The sequence below is a fragment of the Oncorhynchus masou genome, chromosome 30 (assembly GCF_036934945.1).
Source record: "Oncorhynchus masou masou isolate Uvic2021 chromosome 30, UVic_Omas_1.1, whole genome shotgun sequence".
NCBI classification, from domain to species: Eukaryota; Metazoa; Chordata; class Actinopteri; order Salmoniformes; family Salmonidae; genus Oncorhynchus; species Oncorhynchus masou.
In genome coordinates this window covers 51769675-51784297 of record NC_088241.1, presented here as the reverse complement: position 1 = coordinate 51784297, position 14623 = coordinate 51769675, and the positions used below count along the sequence as shown (strand labels likewise).

Sequence of the window (14623 nt, the reverse complement as noted above, 5' to 3'; positions counted from 1 at the left end):
CAGACAGGTGTGTTACCTGATGCTGCTCATACTTCCACCAGTCTCAGAGCCCAGCTTGCATCTCTCCAACTGTGTGGCTACAATCTGTCTTTCTGCCTCCAGCTCACGGGTCAGTCTCTCAAACTGCAGCTCCTACAGGGGAGAGAGACAGGGAGAGATACACACACATGAAAACCTCTAAAACCTTTTTTTGTGGGGGGTAGGGGGTTCTACTAAGCTAACATACATATATAATTGGTTTATGGTCATAACATGGATCATTTAGCTGTTTAATTTCGAATTGTAGGACCCCTGTATGTATAAAAAAACGAATTAAAATGAATTGATCAAATGTTACATTTGGCCTTTACAACTCTAGCCCATAGAAACGCATTGAATAACACATTCATAAATGGCCAGAAAAATACAGTAAAAAAAAGATTTAAGGTTTTGAAGTGTCTTTCCTATATCTAGGAGATAAAAGAAAACTCAGGAAATATTGATGTTTTTTGGACACATATTTAACCCCGTTTTTTGTTGGCACAAAAAACCTCCATACTTACATGAATTTGTATGGGCTACGTTTAGGTCATAGAGCAAATCTAAGGACACCATCCTGTTTGGGGAGTCTTCCCTTTCCATAGTGGGGTCATATTTATTTGTAGCCCAAACAGTTTGGACGCTACAGACAGAAGTTGACACGTCGGCGGTACCAACTTTAGACGAGTCCCTTGGGGCTTTTGGAGCAAAACAGAGAATACCATCAGGTTCATAAGTGTCTCATCTTTCCATAGAGTGGTCATATTAGTTAGTAGCCAAACAGTTCGGACACTACAGACGTTTCTGTGAGAAGACCCATTTTTGTGATGTCTCCTGGTCTGACAAACAGCGCTGTAGCTCTGTCACTTTCCACCGCAGATGCAGACGGCCCATATCGGCAGATGAGGTGGATTGAGACACAGCCCATATCGCTGGCTTAAACTGACAGATTTTGATGAGGATTTTGTTATTATGTTCATTAGATTGACACGCGGGTGAGTCAATAGACTCTTAATTATTAATACACAGCACCCAGTACTACACACAGATATACACATGCCATAGCTCACAGGTCACTCTCGACAATGTAAGGGCTTTTCTACTCGGAAGGTCTTCAAGGGGAGTATTGCGCCCAAATGTGTGTGCGGGTGCCTGTGCATGTGTGTGGTTTGCAGCAGCTGATGCATTAGGTGGTTAAGTGGCTTAATGGTGGTTCTTTATATCAGTCTCCAAAGCCATCATCTACAACCCAGACTGATGAGGCTCACAGAGGAGAGCGACCTGTGTGTGTGTATTTGGTTTAATCACGGCCAGAAGCGGATCGATAGTACACTGATCTCTACGCCTGTGAAAGGGTTTGTGCATATGTGTGTATATGTGAAATAGATTTTTGAAAGCCATTTGGGCGGGTGAATGAGTTGATCCCCAGCCACAATCTGAAATCTCACCCCCACCCAAAATCCGTTCTCTTCCTACCGACCCCAACACATCAGCCCTGTACACCCTCAGCTCAAATCCCTATCCTCCACTACCCCTCATCTCCTCTCCCCAGTCCTTTCACCAACTCTCCTCTGCTTTCATCTCTACAGCTCTGCTCTCTCATCCCTCTATTCTTGCCCGTCTTTCCACCATTCCTCACCTCCCCTCTACTTTCCTCTGTTCCTCACCTTTCTCCTTTCCTTTAATCGAGACAGAGACAGAGAGAAAGCTCAAACTAGAAGCAAAAACAAAGCTCAAAATGCAAACAGACCAGAAATAAATGATTATTCCAAATCTTAACTCTGCTACCAACTAAGATGAACATCAGTCAGGAAAAGTGTCAAACTAAAAGCACTTGATCCCCCCCCCCCTCAAATCTCAGGCCCAAACAACATCCTTCACCTAGATTTATCAGCACATGCACCATAGGTATGAGTTTTTTTTGCGTGATCCTGCCGTCACATCTGTGTGTGAGTTTGTATGTGTGTGTGAGCACACGAAAGAGAACAGGTTTGAATTCCAACACACTTTGTGAGTAACGTGAAGCTGTGTGCCTACCAGACCTGAATAGAACAGCATAACAACTAGTCACAAAGGTCACTATAGCATCATTAGAATCCCCCAGAAACCCCTCTAACATCGCTCATCAGTCGAGTGACTCCTCCAACACACACACGCTCACATGCGGACGTACGTGCATGGATGCACCAAACAGACACAGCTTTTTTCACAGCAAAAGGAGCAGAGAAGTGTTTGGAAATGGTAAGTGCATTTGGGGTGAAATTACAGTTAAATGTGTTTGAGATGAAGATTAAATTGTCAATGTTTCTGTTTATAAACCTAAATCTGGTGTCCCTGTGCGTGGTAATAGAGTCCTTTAATTAGTCCTATTTCCCATTCAGGACAGAGTCCCCCTGGTGTTAGGCCATCAGAGTAAAGTGGTCAATCTGCAGCTAATAGCAGACAGTTTTGAGACAGAGAGAGAGTGTGGACATTAAAATGATTTGTGATAAGTGACCTTCTGCTTTAAAGCAGAAGAGAGAGAAGAGAGGGAATGAAAGGGGATGCATAAAAAACACAGTCAATGAAATCATTTCCTCTTTTCCCTCTCCTCCACTCTTCCTCTGCTCCCTCCACTATCTTCTTGTGTGTAATTATATAGGTTTCAAGCCCTTGACCACTTATCAGCACACGCACTATAGGCACTAACGGAAACATGGATCACCACAGACAACACTGCTACTCCTACTGCTCTCTCTTCGTCCGCCCACGTGTTCTCGCACACCCCGAGAGCTTCTGGTCAGCGGGGTGGTGGCACCGGGATCCTCATCTCTCCCAAGTGGTCATTCTCTCTTTCTCCCCTTACCCATCTGTCTATCGCCTCCTTTGAATTCCATGCTGTCACAGTTACCAGCCCTTTCAAGCTTAACATCCTTATCATTTATCGCCCTCCAGGTTCCCTCGGAGAGTTCATCAATGAGCTTGATGCCTTGATAAGCTCCTTTCCTGAGGACGGCTCACCTCTCACAGTCCTGGGCGACTTTAACCTCCCCACGTCTACCTTTGACTCATTCCTCTCTGCCTCCTTCTTTCCACTCCTCTCCTCTTTTGACCTCACCCTCTCACCTTCCCCCCCTACTCACAAGGCAGGCAATACGCTCGACCTCATCTTTACTAGATGCTGTTCTTCCACTAACCTCATTGCAACTCCCCTCCAAGTCTCAGACCACTACCTTGTATCCTTTTCCCTCTCGCTCTCATCCAACACTTCCCACACTGCCCCTACTCTGATGGTATCGCGCCGTCCCAACCTTCGCTCTCTCTCCCCCGCTACTCTCTCCTCTTCCATCCTATCATCTCTTCCCTCTGCTCATACCTTCTCCAACCTATCTCCTGATTCTGCCTCCTCAACCCTCCTCTCTTCCCTTTCTGCATCCTTTGACTCTCTATGTCCCATATCTCCAGGCCGGCTCGGTCCTCCCCTCCCGCTCCGTGGCTCGACGACTCATTGCGAGCTCACAGAACAGTGCTCCGGGCAGCCGAGCGGAAATGGAGGAAAACTCGCCTCCTGCGGACCTGGCATCCTTTCACTCCCTCCTCTCTACATTTTCCTCCTCTGTCTCTGCTGCTAAAGCCACTTTCTTCCACTCTAAATTCCAAGCATCTGCCTCTAACCCTAGGAAGCTCTTTGCCACCTTCTCCTCCCTCCTGAATCCTCCTCCCCCTCCCCCCCTCCTCCCTCTCTGCAGATGACTTCGTCAACCATTTTGAAAAGAAGGTCGACGACATCCGATCCTCGTTTGCTAAGTCAAACGACACCGCTGGTTCTGCTCACACTGCCCTACCCTGTGCTCTGACCTCTTTCCCCTCTCTCTCCAGATGAAATCTCGCTTCTTGTGACGGCCGGCCGCCCAACAACCTGCCCGCTTGACCCTATCCCCTCCTCTCTTCTCCAGACCATTTCCGGAGACCTTCTCCCTTACCTCACCTCGCTCATCAACTCATCCCTGACCGCTGGCTACATCCCTTCCGTCTTCAAGAGAGCGAGAGTTGCACCCCTTCTGAAAAAACCTACACTCGATCCCTCCGATGTCAACAACTACAGACCAGTATCCCTTCTTTCTTTTCTCTCCAAAACTCTTGAACGTGCCGTCCTTGGCCAGCTCTCCCGCTATCTCTCTCAGAATGACCTTCTCCAAATCAGAATAAGATGTAGGATAGGATAAAGCAATCTTCTCACCCCCTAAATGATTTAGATGCACAAAAGTGGCTGTTCCACTGATGTCAGAAGGTGAATTCACCAATTTGACGCTCTGGATAAGTCTGCTATTCAAATGTAAATGTAGTCATTCAACTGAGACTGCTCTTCTCTGTATCACGGAGGTGCTCTGCACTGCTAAAGCTAACTCTCTCTCCTCTGCTCTCATCCTTCTAGACCTATCGGCTGCCTTCGACACTGTGAACCATCAGATCCTCCTCTCCACCCTCTCCGAGTTGGGCATCTCCGGTGCGGCCCACGCTTGGATTGCGTCCTACCTGACAGGTCGCTCCTACCAGGTGGCGTGGCGAGAATCTGTCTCCTCGCCACGCGCTCTCACCACTGGTGTCCCCCAGGGCTCTGTTCTAGGCCCTCTCCTATTCCCGATATACACCAAGTCACTTGGCTCTGTCATAACCTCACATGGTCTCTCCTATCATTGCTATGCAGACGACACACAATTAATCTTCTCCTTTCCCCCTTCTGATGACCAGGTGGCGAATCGCATCTCTGCATGTCTGGCAGACATATCAGTGTGGATGACGGATCACCACCTCAAGCTGAACCTCGGCAAGACGGAGCTGCTCTTCCTCCCGGGGAAGGACTGCCCGTTCCATGATCTCGCCATCACGGTTGACAACTCCATTGTTTCCTCCTCCCAGAGCGCTAAGAACCTTGGCGTGATCCTGGACAACACCCTGTCGTTCTCAACTAACATCAAGGCAGTGGCCCGTTCCTGTAGGTTCATGCTCTACAACATCCGCAGAGTACGCCCCTGCCTCACACAGGAAGCGGCGCAGGTCCTAATCCAGGCACTTGTCATCTCCCGTCTGGATTACTGCAACTCGCTGTTGGCTGGGCTCCCTGCCTGTGCCATTAAACCCCTACAACTCATCCAGAACGCCGCAGCCCGTCTGGTGTTCAACCTTCCCAAGTTCTCTCACGTCACCCCGCTCGTCCGCTCTCTCCACTGGCTTCCAGTTGAAGCTCGCATCCGCTACAAGACCATGGTGCTTGCCTACGGAGCTGTGAGGGGAACGGCACCGCAGTACCTCCAGGCTCTGATCAGGCCCTACACCCAAACAAGGGCACTGCGTTCATCCACCTCTGGCCTGCTCGCCTCCCTACCACTGAGGAAGTACAGTTCCCGCTCAGCCCAGTCAAAACTGTTCGCTGCTCTGGCCCCCAATGGTGGAACAAACTCCCTCACGACGCCAGGACAGCGGAGTCAATCACCACCTTCCGGAGACACCTGAAACCCCACCTCTTCAAGGAATACCTAAGATAGGATAAAGCAATCCTTCTCACCCCCCCTTAAATGATTTAGATGCACTATTGTAAAGTGGCTGTTCCACTGATGTCAGAAGGTGAATTCACCAATTTGTAAGTCGCTCTGGATAAGAGCGTCTGCTAAATGACTTAAATGTAAATGTAATGTAAATGAGTTTAGAATAGTCCTCTGTGAACTGCGGTTCACAGGGTATGGGCGGCAGCGTAGCCTAGTGGTTAGAGTGTTGGACCAATAACGGAAAGGTTGCAAGTTCAAATCCCCGAGCTGACAAGGTACAAATCTGTCATTCTGCCCCTGTTCCTAGGCCATCATTGAAAGCTAGAACTTGTTCTTAACTGACATACCTAGTTAAATAAAGGAATAAAATCAGGTGAGCTAGTTCAGGGCTAGCTCAGAATTGTGAAATTTCTGGTGTCCCTGAGGACAAGGTTTGAAAAAACTATCTGTAGACATTTTGAGGTTTTGTTTTGCTTCGTTTTGTTTTGCTTCATGTCCGTTACTGAAGAATTTACGAGTCTTTATCATAGGAGTTGAGTGACATGAAGACCCCTCCATAGAAGCTGTGTGTAATGTGTGTCTGAGTTAGTGTAGTGGACTGTTAGCAGCCCTGGGGCCTGTTGGACAAGGAGACAGGTCTCTCTCTCTCTCTCTCTCTCATATAAGTGTTTTGATCCTGCAGGTTTGTCTCATGGCCCATCTGTTGTTGCCTCACCTGAGAGGGTGTGGTCTCCAACTGAAACAAACACACAGTGCACCTGTATCGATGCGGAGCACCTACACACACCTGTGTTATTGTTCTCTCCTGACTGCAGGATTCAGTTAACATTTCTTTGTTCAATACATACATATCCTCTGCCATGCAGGACAACGTGACAGTCAGTAGGCTAGGGCTGTGGGGAGAGTGTCTTTCATTTGACACTGTTAGTTGTGTATCTAGTGGTCTCTGCTGTACTGACCAACTCATAGAAAATGTCGATTTTTGAAGGGTAGGTTGTTATGAGTTGGAACATACACACACTGTAATAATGGCACTGTGAGTCGGGTGGCAGGTGCAAGTGAAACCTTCAATAAAACAACAAAACCAAGAACGCCACAATTTTATGTGGCTACACGCCGGTACACAAGAATAATACCAACATAAGAGCGTGACATATAAAGGGGAGGAAATTATGAAGGCAATGAAGTCCAGGTGTGAATCATAATGATTAACAGGTGTGCGTAACGATGAGTGTGAGGTGTGCGTAATGAAGAATCCCAGGACAGGTGGTTAGTATTCAGGCGATGTCGTAGGCTACGAGGGGATGAGCAGGAGAAGATGTGACACACACACACACACAAACACAAAACAAAAACTGTCTACAGATATTATAACAGCAACACTAAGACTTCTGACTGCAACCAGCTGGCAAAAAAATTTGTTTAAAATATTCAACACCCAAACACAGCAACACTTTGAAGTATTTGGTCTTTATAAATTACAGGTTAAATCATTACAAGCACCTGGGAAATAGAGGAAGAGACAGAGAGAGAGAGAGAGAGAGAGAGAGAGAGAGAGAGAGAGAGAAGGATTGTTGATAAGGGCCTGAGGCTGTTTTCTATTAGACCAGAAGCACAAACATTCAGTAAGAGATGTCAGACAGACATACAGACAGACACACCGCCTGTCTCAGCATGTTAAACTGTACAGAGGAACTCCTCACTCCTCTCCTACTCACGCTCTCTCGCTCTCTCTGTCTCTCTCGCTCTCTCTCTGTGTCTCTGTCATAACTCTCTCTCTGCTCTCCTACAATTATGAGAAGCTCAATCGAATATCTCTGCCCTCTTCGAAAATAAAGGTGCTATCTAGAACCTAAAAGTTTTTTTGGGCTGTGCCCATAGGAGAACCCTTTGAAGAGCTATTTTTGATTTCAAGTAGAACCCTTTTGGTTCCAGGTAGAACCCTATTGTGTTCCATGTAGAACCCTTTCCACAGGGGTTCTACATGGAACCCAAAACAGTTCTACCTGGAATCAAATCAAAAAGGTTCTCCTATGAGGACAGCCAAAGAACCCTTTTGGAAACCTTTTTTCTAAAACTGTGGTCTGCTATGTTTCCTAATAACTAGAGAGAACAGAGGAAGGAGGAAGAGGTGGAAAGAGGGAATACACAGACAGTGAGAGATAGTGAGGTAGGGAAGGAGGGATGGAAGGATGGAGGGATAGAGGTAAAGAGCGATGGAGAGTGGGAGCGAGGGGACTGTTACTGTGGAAATCAATGCTGTGTAATACTTGAGACCACATATTGAGTGTCGGTCTTGTTTCTGTGTAGGATACAGTTGTACTCCGTCTTGACTCGGTCTCGGACAGTGAGGACATGTAATTCCTTCCGGAGACCAGCAGAGTAAAAAACATCATTATCAGCTTCCTTTCAGTCAGCGCATAAAACTGCTTCGCTAGGCCAAATATATACACTCCTTTCTTGAAACATTAGTATCTTAACAGCCTTTATAGATATGCTTGCGCAGTGGTGAACCTAGAGACCTTCAGTGTGTGATAGGTTGGTGATCCTGAAAGGACAGCAACTGTAATACCAGCTCACTCATGTAGGAGAGGTCACTTTATGTAAAACACAAGTGGAAGCTATACGCAGGTATAAACCCTATACCATTTTTTTCAGTGGGCATTGCTTATACTCACTTCTTAATCCCTACTGTTGCGTATCAAAATTAGTGTAGTGGAGGTATACAACTTATCATTTATGTAGTACAATAGTACAAATCATGCACAAAGTTGCCAACACAATCGCAAAGCCCGTGAAATATATTCACATGCATGTGCGCTGAACACACAACCTAGTTACAGCAGAATATCATCTGCAGACAGCAAGAGTGTGCAGCTCTCAACTGGTTTTGGCATGGTGCAGATCACAGAATAACGACATCGGTAGCCCGGTGGGTAGGAAAGACGTTTCAACGTATGATATCTACCAGTACGTGTTAATGTTAACTAAGGAAATAATGGGCGTGTAAACTAGGTATTGAAAAAGGTAAGTCCTAAGTGTTGGTTAGTAGGCTATTTGTGACGCGCAATTGTCATCATGCCTGTTTGCATCAGGGGCATAGACATGGATGGGCCTGAATGAAGAGGCCCACCAACTGGGGAGCCAGGCCCTGACAGGCCCACCCAATCAGATTGATATGGTTAATTGTTGTTGTGGACTTTTTATAATTTTATTTTTAAAAAGTGTGATTTTGAGAGTGAAAATGACAGCGTTTTAACTACTTTGCATATATGAAACAAAAAGACAATCATAATATCAGTCAAAAATATCAAATTCCCAGTTTATGCTACAAAACCAACTTCATAAGGGGTTTTAAAAATGTATTATATTTGACTCAATGTTCCGTGACGTACACTAAGGCAGTGTTGGCAGAATAGATGGATGCAGTTCAATGCATGATTCATATAATTCACCAATACATTTATTGGTATCAGGTTGTAAATCACAGCTGGCAAGGGCAATGATCACAAGTCAGTCATAACGTGGGTAATAGGCTAGCATATCTATTTATGTAGCAAGCTAAAAACAAAGACCCTAACGTTAGCTTGATTGCTAGCTAGCTGCTAGGAGGATGTAATGTCATTGGAGGAGTGACTGACTTTTCCCCCCCATATTGTTTTTCAGTGGCTATACACAGCTAGAGATGCAGGTGTCATTTGGTTAGCTAGCAAGAACTTGAACAACTGTTAAACAGTTATCATATCTCTTGGGTTCGCAAATTCACTCTGACTATCTACTCCTAATTCAGAGCACCCTCGTCTGAGTGTGCCTGAGCCCAGAACTACTGATGAATGTATGAACGTGTAACACCTGCTGATTTTGTCCTGTGTCAGTAAACATAGGCAAAAAAATCATAGTTTGTCAAGAATGCTCTAGATAACATGGAAATAGTCTAACCAGCTCTGCTACAGCGAGTAAAATGGTCAGAGTGAGGTGTCCTCTCATTTGTGTCTGGAAGTAGCTAGCTAGCAAGCAAGCCATCTTTAGCCAGTTAGCTTTTGTGTTGGCTGGGACAAGCATGCATTGACAGGCAAGCTGCAGAAGGTCAAGGAGGCTACAATTCCCCATCTTTTATCAGTGCAATTTTGACAGCCAACTAGCTGAAAAAGTTTCAGAGGTCTAATGGTCTTCATTAGATATTAGCTCATCTTGCTCTGGCTAGCAATAGTTGTTGATCTTGTTGTCGTTGATGTGCATAACTGAGGGAGAGAGAGCACACCTTTTCATGGTTGTTTAATCAATAGTACTGTAAAGTTCCCAAATGTAAAGTAACATATTTGCAGAAATCCATTCAGGTGTATTTTGCGGCTTTTGGCGAATGCATTCTAAGGCTCTAAAGTGTAAACACACAGTCCAGTTCAAAGTGAATGATGGTGGGCCTGTGTGGCAAATGACTTATTTGTATAAATGTCTACTGTAGTTCTGATTGGCTACAGCGCACCGGTCTGCGTAGACTCCGGTCCTGGACAAAACAGATGTTTTTATTCGGTTTTATTTACTGCAGTGTATATTAATTGTCCGAACACACGGCTGCTTTCCCACTCTGCATTCCTATAGAATTTTCACAAATGCCTTGGTATACACTACGGGTCAAAGGTTTTGACACACCTACTCATTCAAGGGTTTTCTTTATTTTTACTATTTTCTACATTGTAGAATCGGACCCCTTGTCCCCCTCCCGGTCTAGGTCTCGACTTGGTCTCGCTTTAGGTGGTCTCAAACACAACACTGGTAGACATACAGAGTTAGACATAACAGAGCTGTTGATATTATTGTTTGAATGTGTGGTGTGTTTTGTGTGGATACTGAAATTGAACAGTAGAGTGCATTATAATTTTTATGTGATGAATAGTTTAATTAGGATCATAGTAAGGGAAGGCCCTGTGTCACGACTTCCGCTGAAGTTGGTCCCTCTCCTTGTTTGGGCGGCGTTCAGCTGTCGATGTCACCGGTTTTCTCGTCACCACCGATCCATGTTTCATTTTCGTTTTGTTTTGTCTTCATTACACACACCTGGTTCCATTCCATAATCATTGTTCCCTATTTAACCCTCTGGTTTCCCTCTTGGTTTTGTGCGTGTTTGTTATTGTCAAGTTGTCTCGTTTTGTGACCTGGATTATTTAGTCTCCTTTAATGGAATATTGTTTTTGAGTAAAGTAACGGTTATTACTCATCTCTGTGTCCTGCGCCTGACTCCGCCTTACCCGCATCACCTAGACATTTGACACCCTGTTCCCTAAGCCTTCTTTGCCTCTCTCTCTCTCTCCTCTCCCCTCCCTTCCTCCCTGCATCCCTCCCTGCCTCCCTCCCTGCCTGTCTCGCTATGCTCTGTTTAGTAGCCAATTTAAGAGCCCTTTCATAAACAAACAATGCTAGACAAACATAAACTCCTCTCTAACTCGCCAGGGGACCTAACAACACACGCACATGCATGCACACACACACTTTTCTCTCTATAGCCAGGGGAACCAGAGAAACAACAGCAGGTCTCCATGCTGTCTCGTTTTCAACAAAGAGAGAAAAAGTTAACCCTCTATCATTACAGAGCTGAAAAAACAAACTCAAGAAAAGTGTATTTTCTAGTTCCTCACTAGCGATAACTGAAGGGTTTTCCCAATGTGGTTAAGTAGACAATGTAATATCACATTACTCAACTGTGAGTTTGATATGGCGTCACCCTCCACAAATACATTTGTCACATAAGTAACAGCAAGCCACTAAAACTTTACCTATACTCCCGAACAGCAAGCCAAGACAACAAAGACAAAGTTAAGAAACCTTAAGAGGAACCAGACTCTATATTAGCAACTTCCCAATGCACTACTATGTGACCCTGACATAACATACTGTACATTAAACACACAAAGTATAAGCACCACACTCCAACAGACCACGCAGCCTTTTATCTAGACAACGTCATACCCAGACAATCTTTTATAAGACAGTAGAATGTGAGGATATAAGAACAGTGATGGTAGCTATTCAACCTGAACAGGTCATCCTAAGATTCATAACTTCCCTTTCTTCCTCTCCGTCAGTATTAGAGCTGGTGTGTTGAGCCGGGATGGCAGAAAGGAGATTGAGATTGGGTTCACACTCTGTGACTGTGGAGAGAGACGAAATGTCACCTCCAAATGTCACTGCCTAAATGCCACTGCAGCTCTGTGTCCTAGACTCTGTAAGACTGTGTGTGTGTGTGTGTGTGTGTGTGTGTGTGTGTGTGTGTGTGTGTGTGTGTGTGTGTGTGTGTGTGTGTGTGTGTGTGTGTGTGTGTGTGTGTGTGTGTGTGTGTGTGTGTGTGTGTGTGTGTGTTGGTTCTTCTATTATTGTGGGGACCTGAAATCCCCAAAAGTCCCCACAAGGATAGTAAAACAAGGAACAATCTCCCTCGTGGGGACATTTACCACATCCCCCATGAGGACAGAGGCTATTTTAAATTTAGGGATTAGGTTTTGGGTTAGAGTTACAATTAGGGTTAGGGTTAGAATTAGGGTTAGGGTTAGGATAAGGGTTTAGTAGTTTGGTTTAGGAGTTAGGTTTCGGTTTAGGGTTTGGGTCAAAGTTATGGTTAAGTTTAGAGAAACTAGGATTTTGAATGGAAATACATTTTAGGTCCCCACGAGGAATGAAGAACATAACGTGTGAGTGTGTGTATGCACGTGTGGGTATTTACGCATTTGTGTGTACGCATGTGTGTGTGTGCTTGTGTGCGTGTGGCAGCAGGTAGGTTAAGAGCGTTGGGCCAGTAACCAAAAAGTCACTGGTTCAAATCCCTGAGCCAACTAGGTGGACAAATCTTCTGACGTGCCCTTGAGCAAGGCACAACCCTAATTGGTCCTGCAAATCGCTCTGGATAAGAGTGTCTGCTAAATGTGTGTTTTTTGCATCTTTCAATTGTGTCTTTTAGCAATCCTCGTTAATAGTCACAATGCCCTGGCAGTATTTTTGATTATATTTGAAGTATCGGGCCTAGTTTGGCAGTAGGCCTATTGTGTATGTACAGTGTACTGAGTGAACAAAACATTAGGAACACCTGCTCATTCCATGACATAGCCTGACCAAGAGAATCTAGATGAAAGCTATGATCCCTTATTGATGTCACTTCAAATCAGTGTAGATGAAGTGGAGGAGACATGTGAAAGAAGGATTTTAAGCCTTGAGACAATGGACACATGCATTGTGTATGTGTGCCATTCAGAGGGTGAATGGGCAAGACAAAACATTGAAGTGCCTTTGAACATGGTATGCTAGTATGTGCCAGGAACACCAGTTTGGGTCAAGAACTGCTGGGTTTTTCACGCTCAGCAGTTCCCCATGTGTATCAATAATGGTCCACTACCCACAGGACATCCAGAGATATGTGATGTGATCCCACTTTCAGCTGTTTATTGACCCTCTCCCCAGTGCCCCCCCCCATGTAAATGTGTTTGTCAGTGAAGGATGGTGGGAGGAGCTATAGTAGGGCGGGCTCATTGTAATGGCTGCAATGGAATGAATGCAACGGAATGAAACATATGGAAACCACACAAAAAAGTGATCATCCCCTAAACCCATAATAATAATCAAAGTGGATAGCAGAGAACATGTCTACTTATACCCTCACTTCTTGGCAGTGGCAAACCGTCATTCAGGGAAGGCAGAGCCCCACCTGTTTAGCTAAAAAAAAGATTGTTTTGAACAGTCATCCAACTCGAAATTCCAAGTCGGGAACTCAGGCCTCTTTCTAGAGCTCCAATCTGAAGATCACTGACATCATTTTCAGAGTTCCCAGTTGTCTTGAAAGCACCATATATCCAGAGAATGCCAGTCTTTGATGACAAAATTTGCCCACAAGAAGGACCACCACGCCACCTTCCTGTTCAAGTGAGCACAGCACAACAGTGTGTCCAAAAATGTCTTGTATGCTGCTGTATAGCTAAGAAAGTAATACTAAGTGTATGTTGTGTAGTAAGCTGTTAGTAGCCTATGTGCCTCACCCTAATAATTTGGTCCCGTTCCCCCTCATAACTTAGTCTACTGTTCTGACTTGGTGGTGCACATGTAGCCTATAGCCTGTTTTAGGAAATGTCATCATGGAATATTGTAAGAGCTTTCATTGTCTGCTTATTTGCCCCCTTTATTTATCCTATGGTTCTGGCTTGGTGTACAGTGAGAATACTGTAAAATGGCCCATGTTCTGAATTCTGTCACTGTACATTTCAAAAGTGCTAAACAAATAGTTATATTGACTATGTCCGTCTAAGCTCGATCATCTTAATCAAAGTTATGGATTGCCTCTTATCTGTGCATCATTCCTTTATGCCATAGTTTGTACATCTCAATTGTCAGTAGAAACCACATTTGTTTAAACAAGTCAGCCATATCAGCTATGTTAAAAAAAGGCTGAATTAACTGTTTCGCTGCCAGACAAGGCTCCACGCTGATAGCCAGGTGTACTGTAGCACTGGTAAGGATTCACTCCATTGTGCTGAAAATAAAGCTGTGCTGTTGGGACATGTTTATGTAGGCCCTAAGTGTGACGACCCTCCCACTCTGTCTGCCGTATTCTTTCTCTTTGCTCTTGTTTTCCTTATTAGGATGTCGGTGGGCGGAGCCGGGAGGGTCGTCAGCGAAATGGGACACACCTGGGCCCGATCACTGTGGACAAGAGTTGGGGTGGAAAGATCTCCTTTATTGTAAAAGCATTGCATTTTACTATAATTTCCCAACCAGAATCCATGGATTAGATAGATTATATTTCCCAAACAGAAGCCATGGATTACAGGCAACATCCTCACCGAGCTAAAGGCGAAAGCTGCAGCTTTCAAGGAGCGGGACACTAATCCGGACGCTTATAAGATATCCCGCTATGCCCTCAGACAAACCATCTAACAGGCAAAGCATCAATACAGGACTAAGATTGAATCCTACACACCGGCTCTGACACTCGTTGGATATGGCAGGGTTTGAAAAATATTACAGACTACAAAGGGAAACCCAGTCACGAGCTGCCCAGTGACACGAGCTTACTAGCCAATAAAGCTTGCTTCAAGGCAAGC

General features: G+C 45.1%; 1 protein-coding gene across 1 annotated transcript in view; it reads right to left on the bottom strand.

Annotated features, from left to right (window-relative positions):
• Nucleotides 1-14623, bottom strand: part of LOC135522735 (catenin delta-2-like) — a 401912-nt gene that overhangs the window by 264781 nt on the left and 122508 nt on the right. Inside the window, exon 3 of the mRNA XM_064949274.1 lies at nt 17-132. Within this exon, the coding sequence (XP_064805346.1) occupies nt 17-132 (116 nt within the window). The remainder of the gene's footprint in view (nt 1-16; nt 133-14623) is intronic.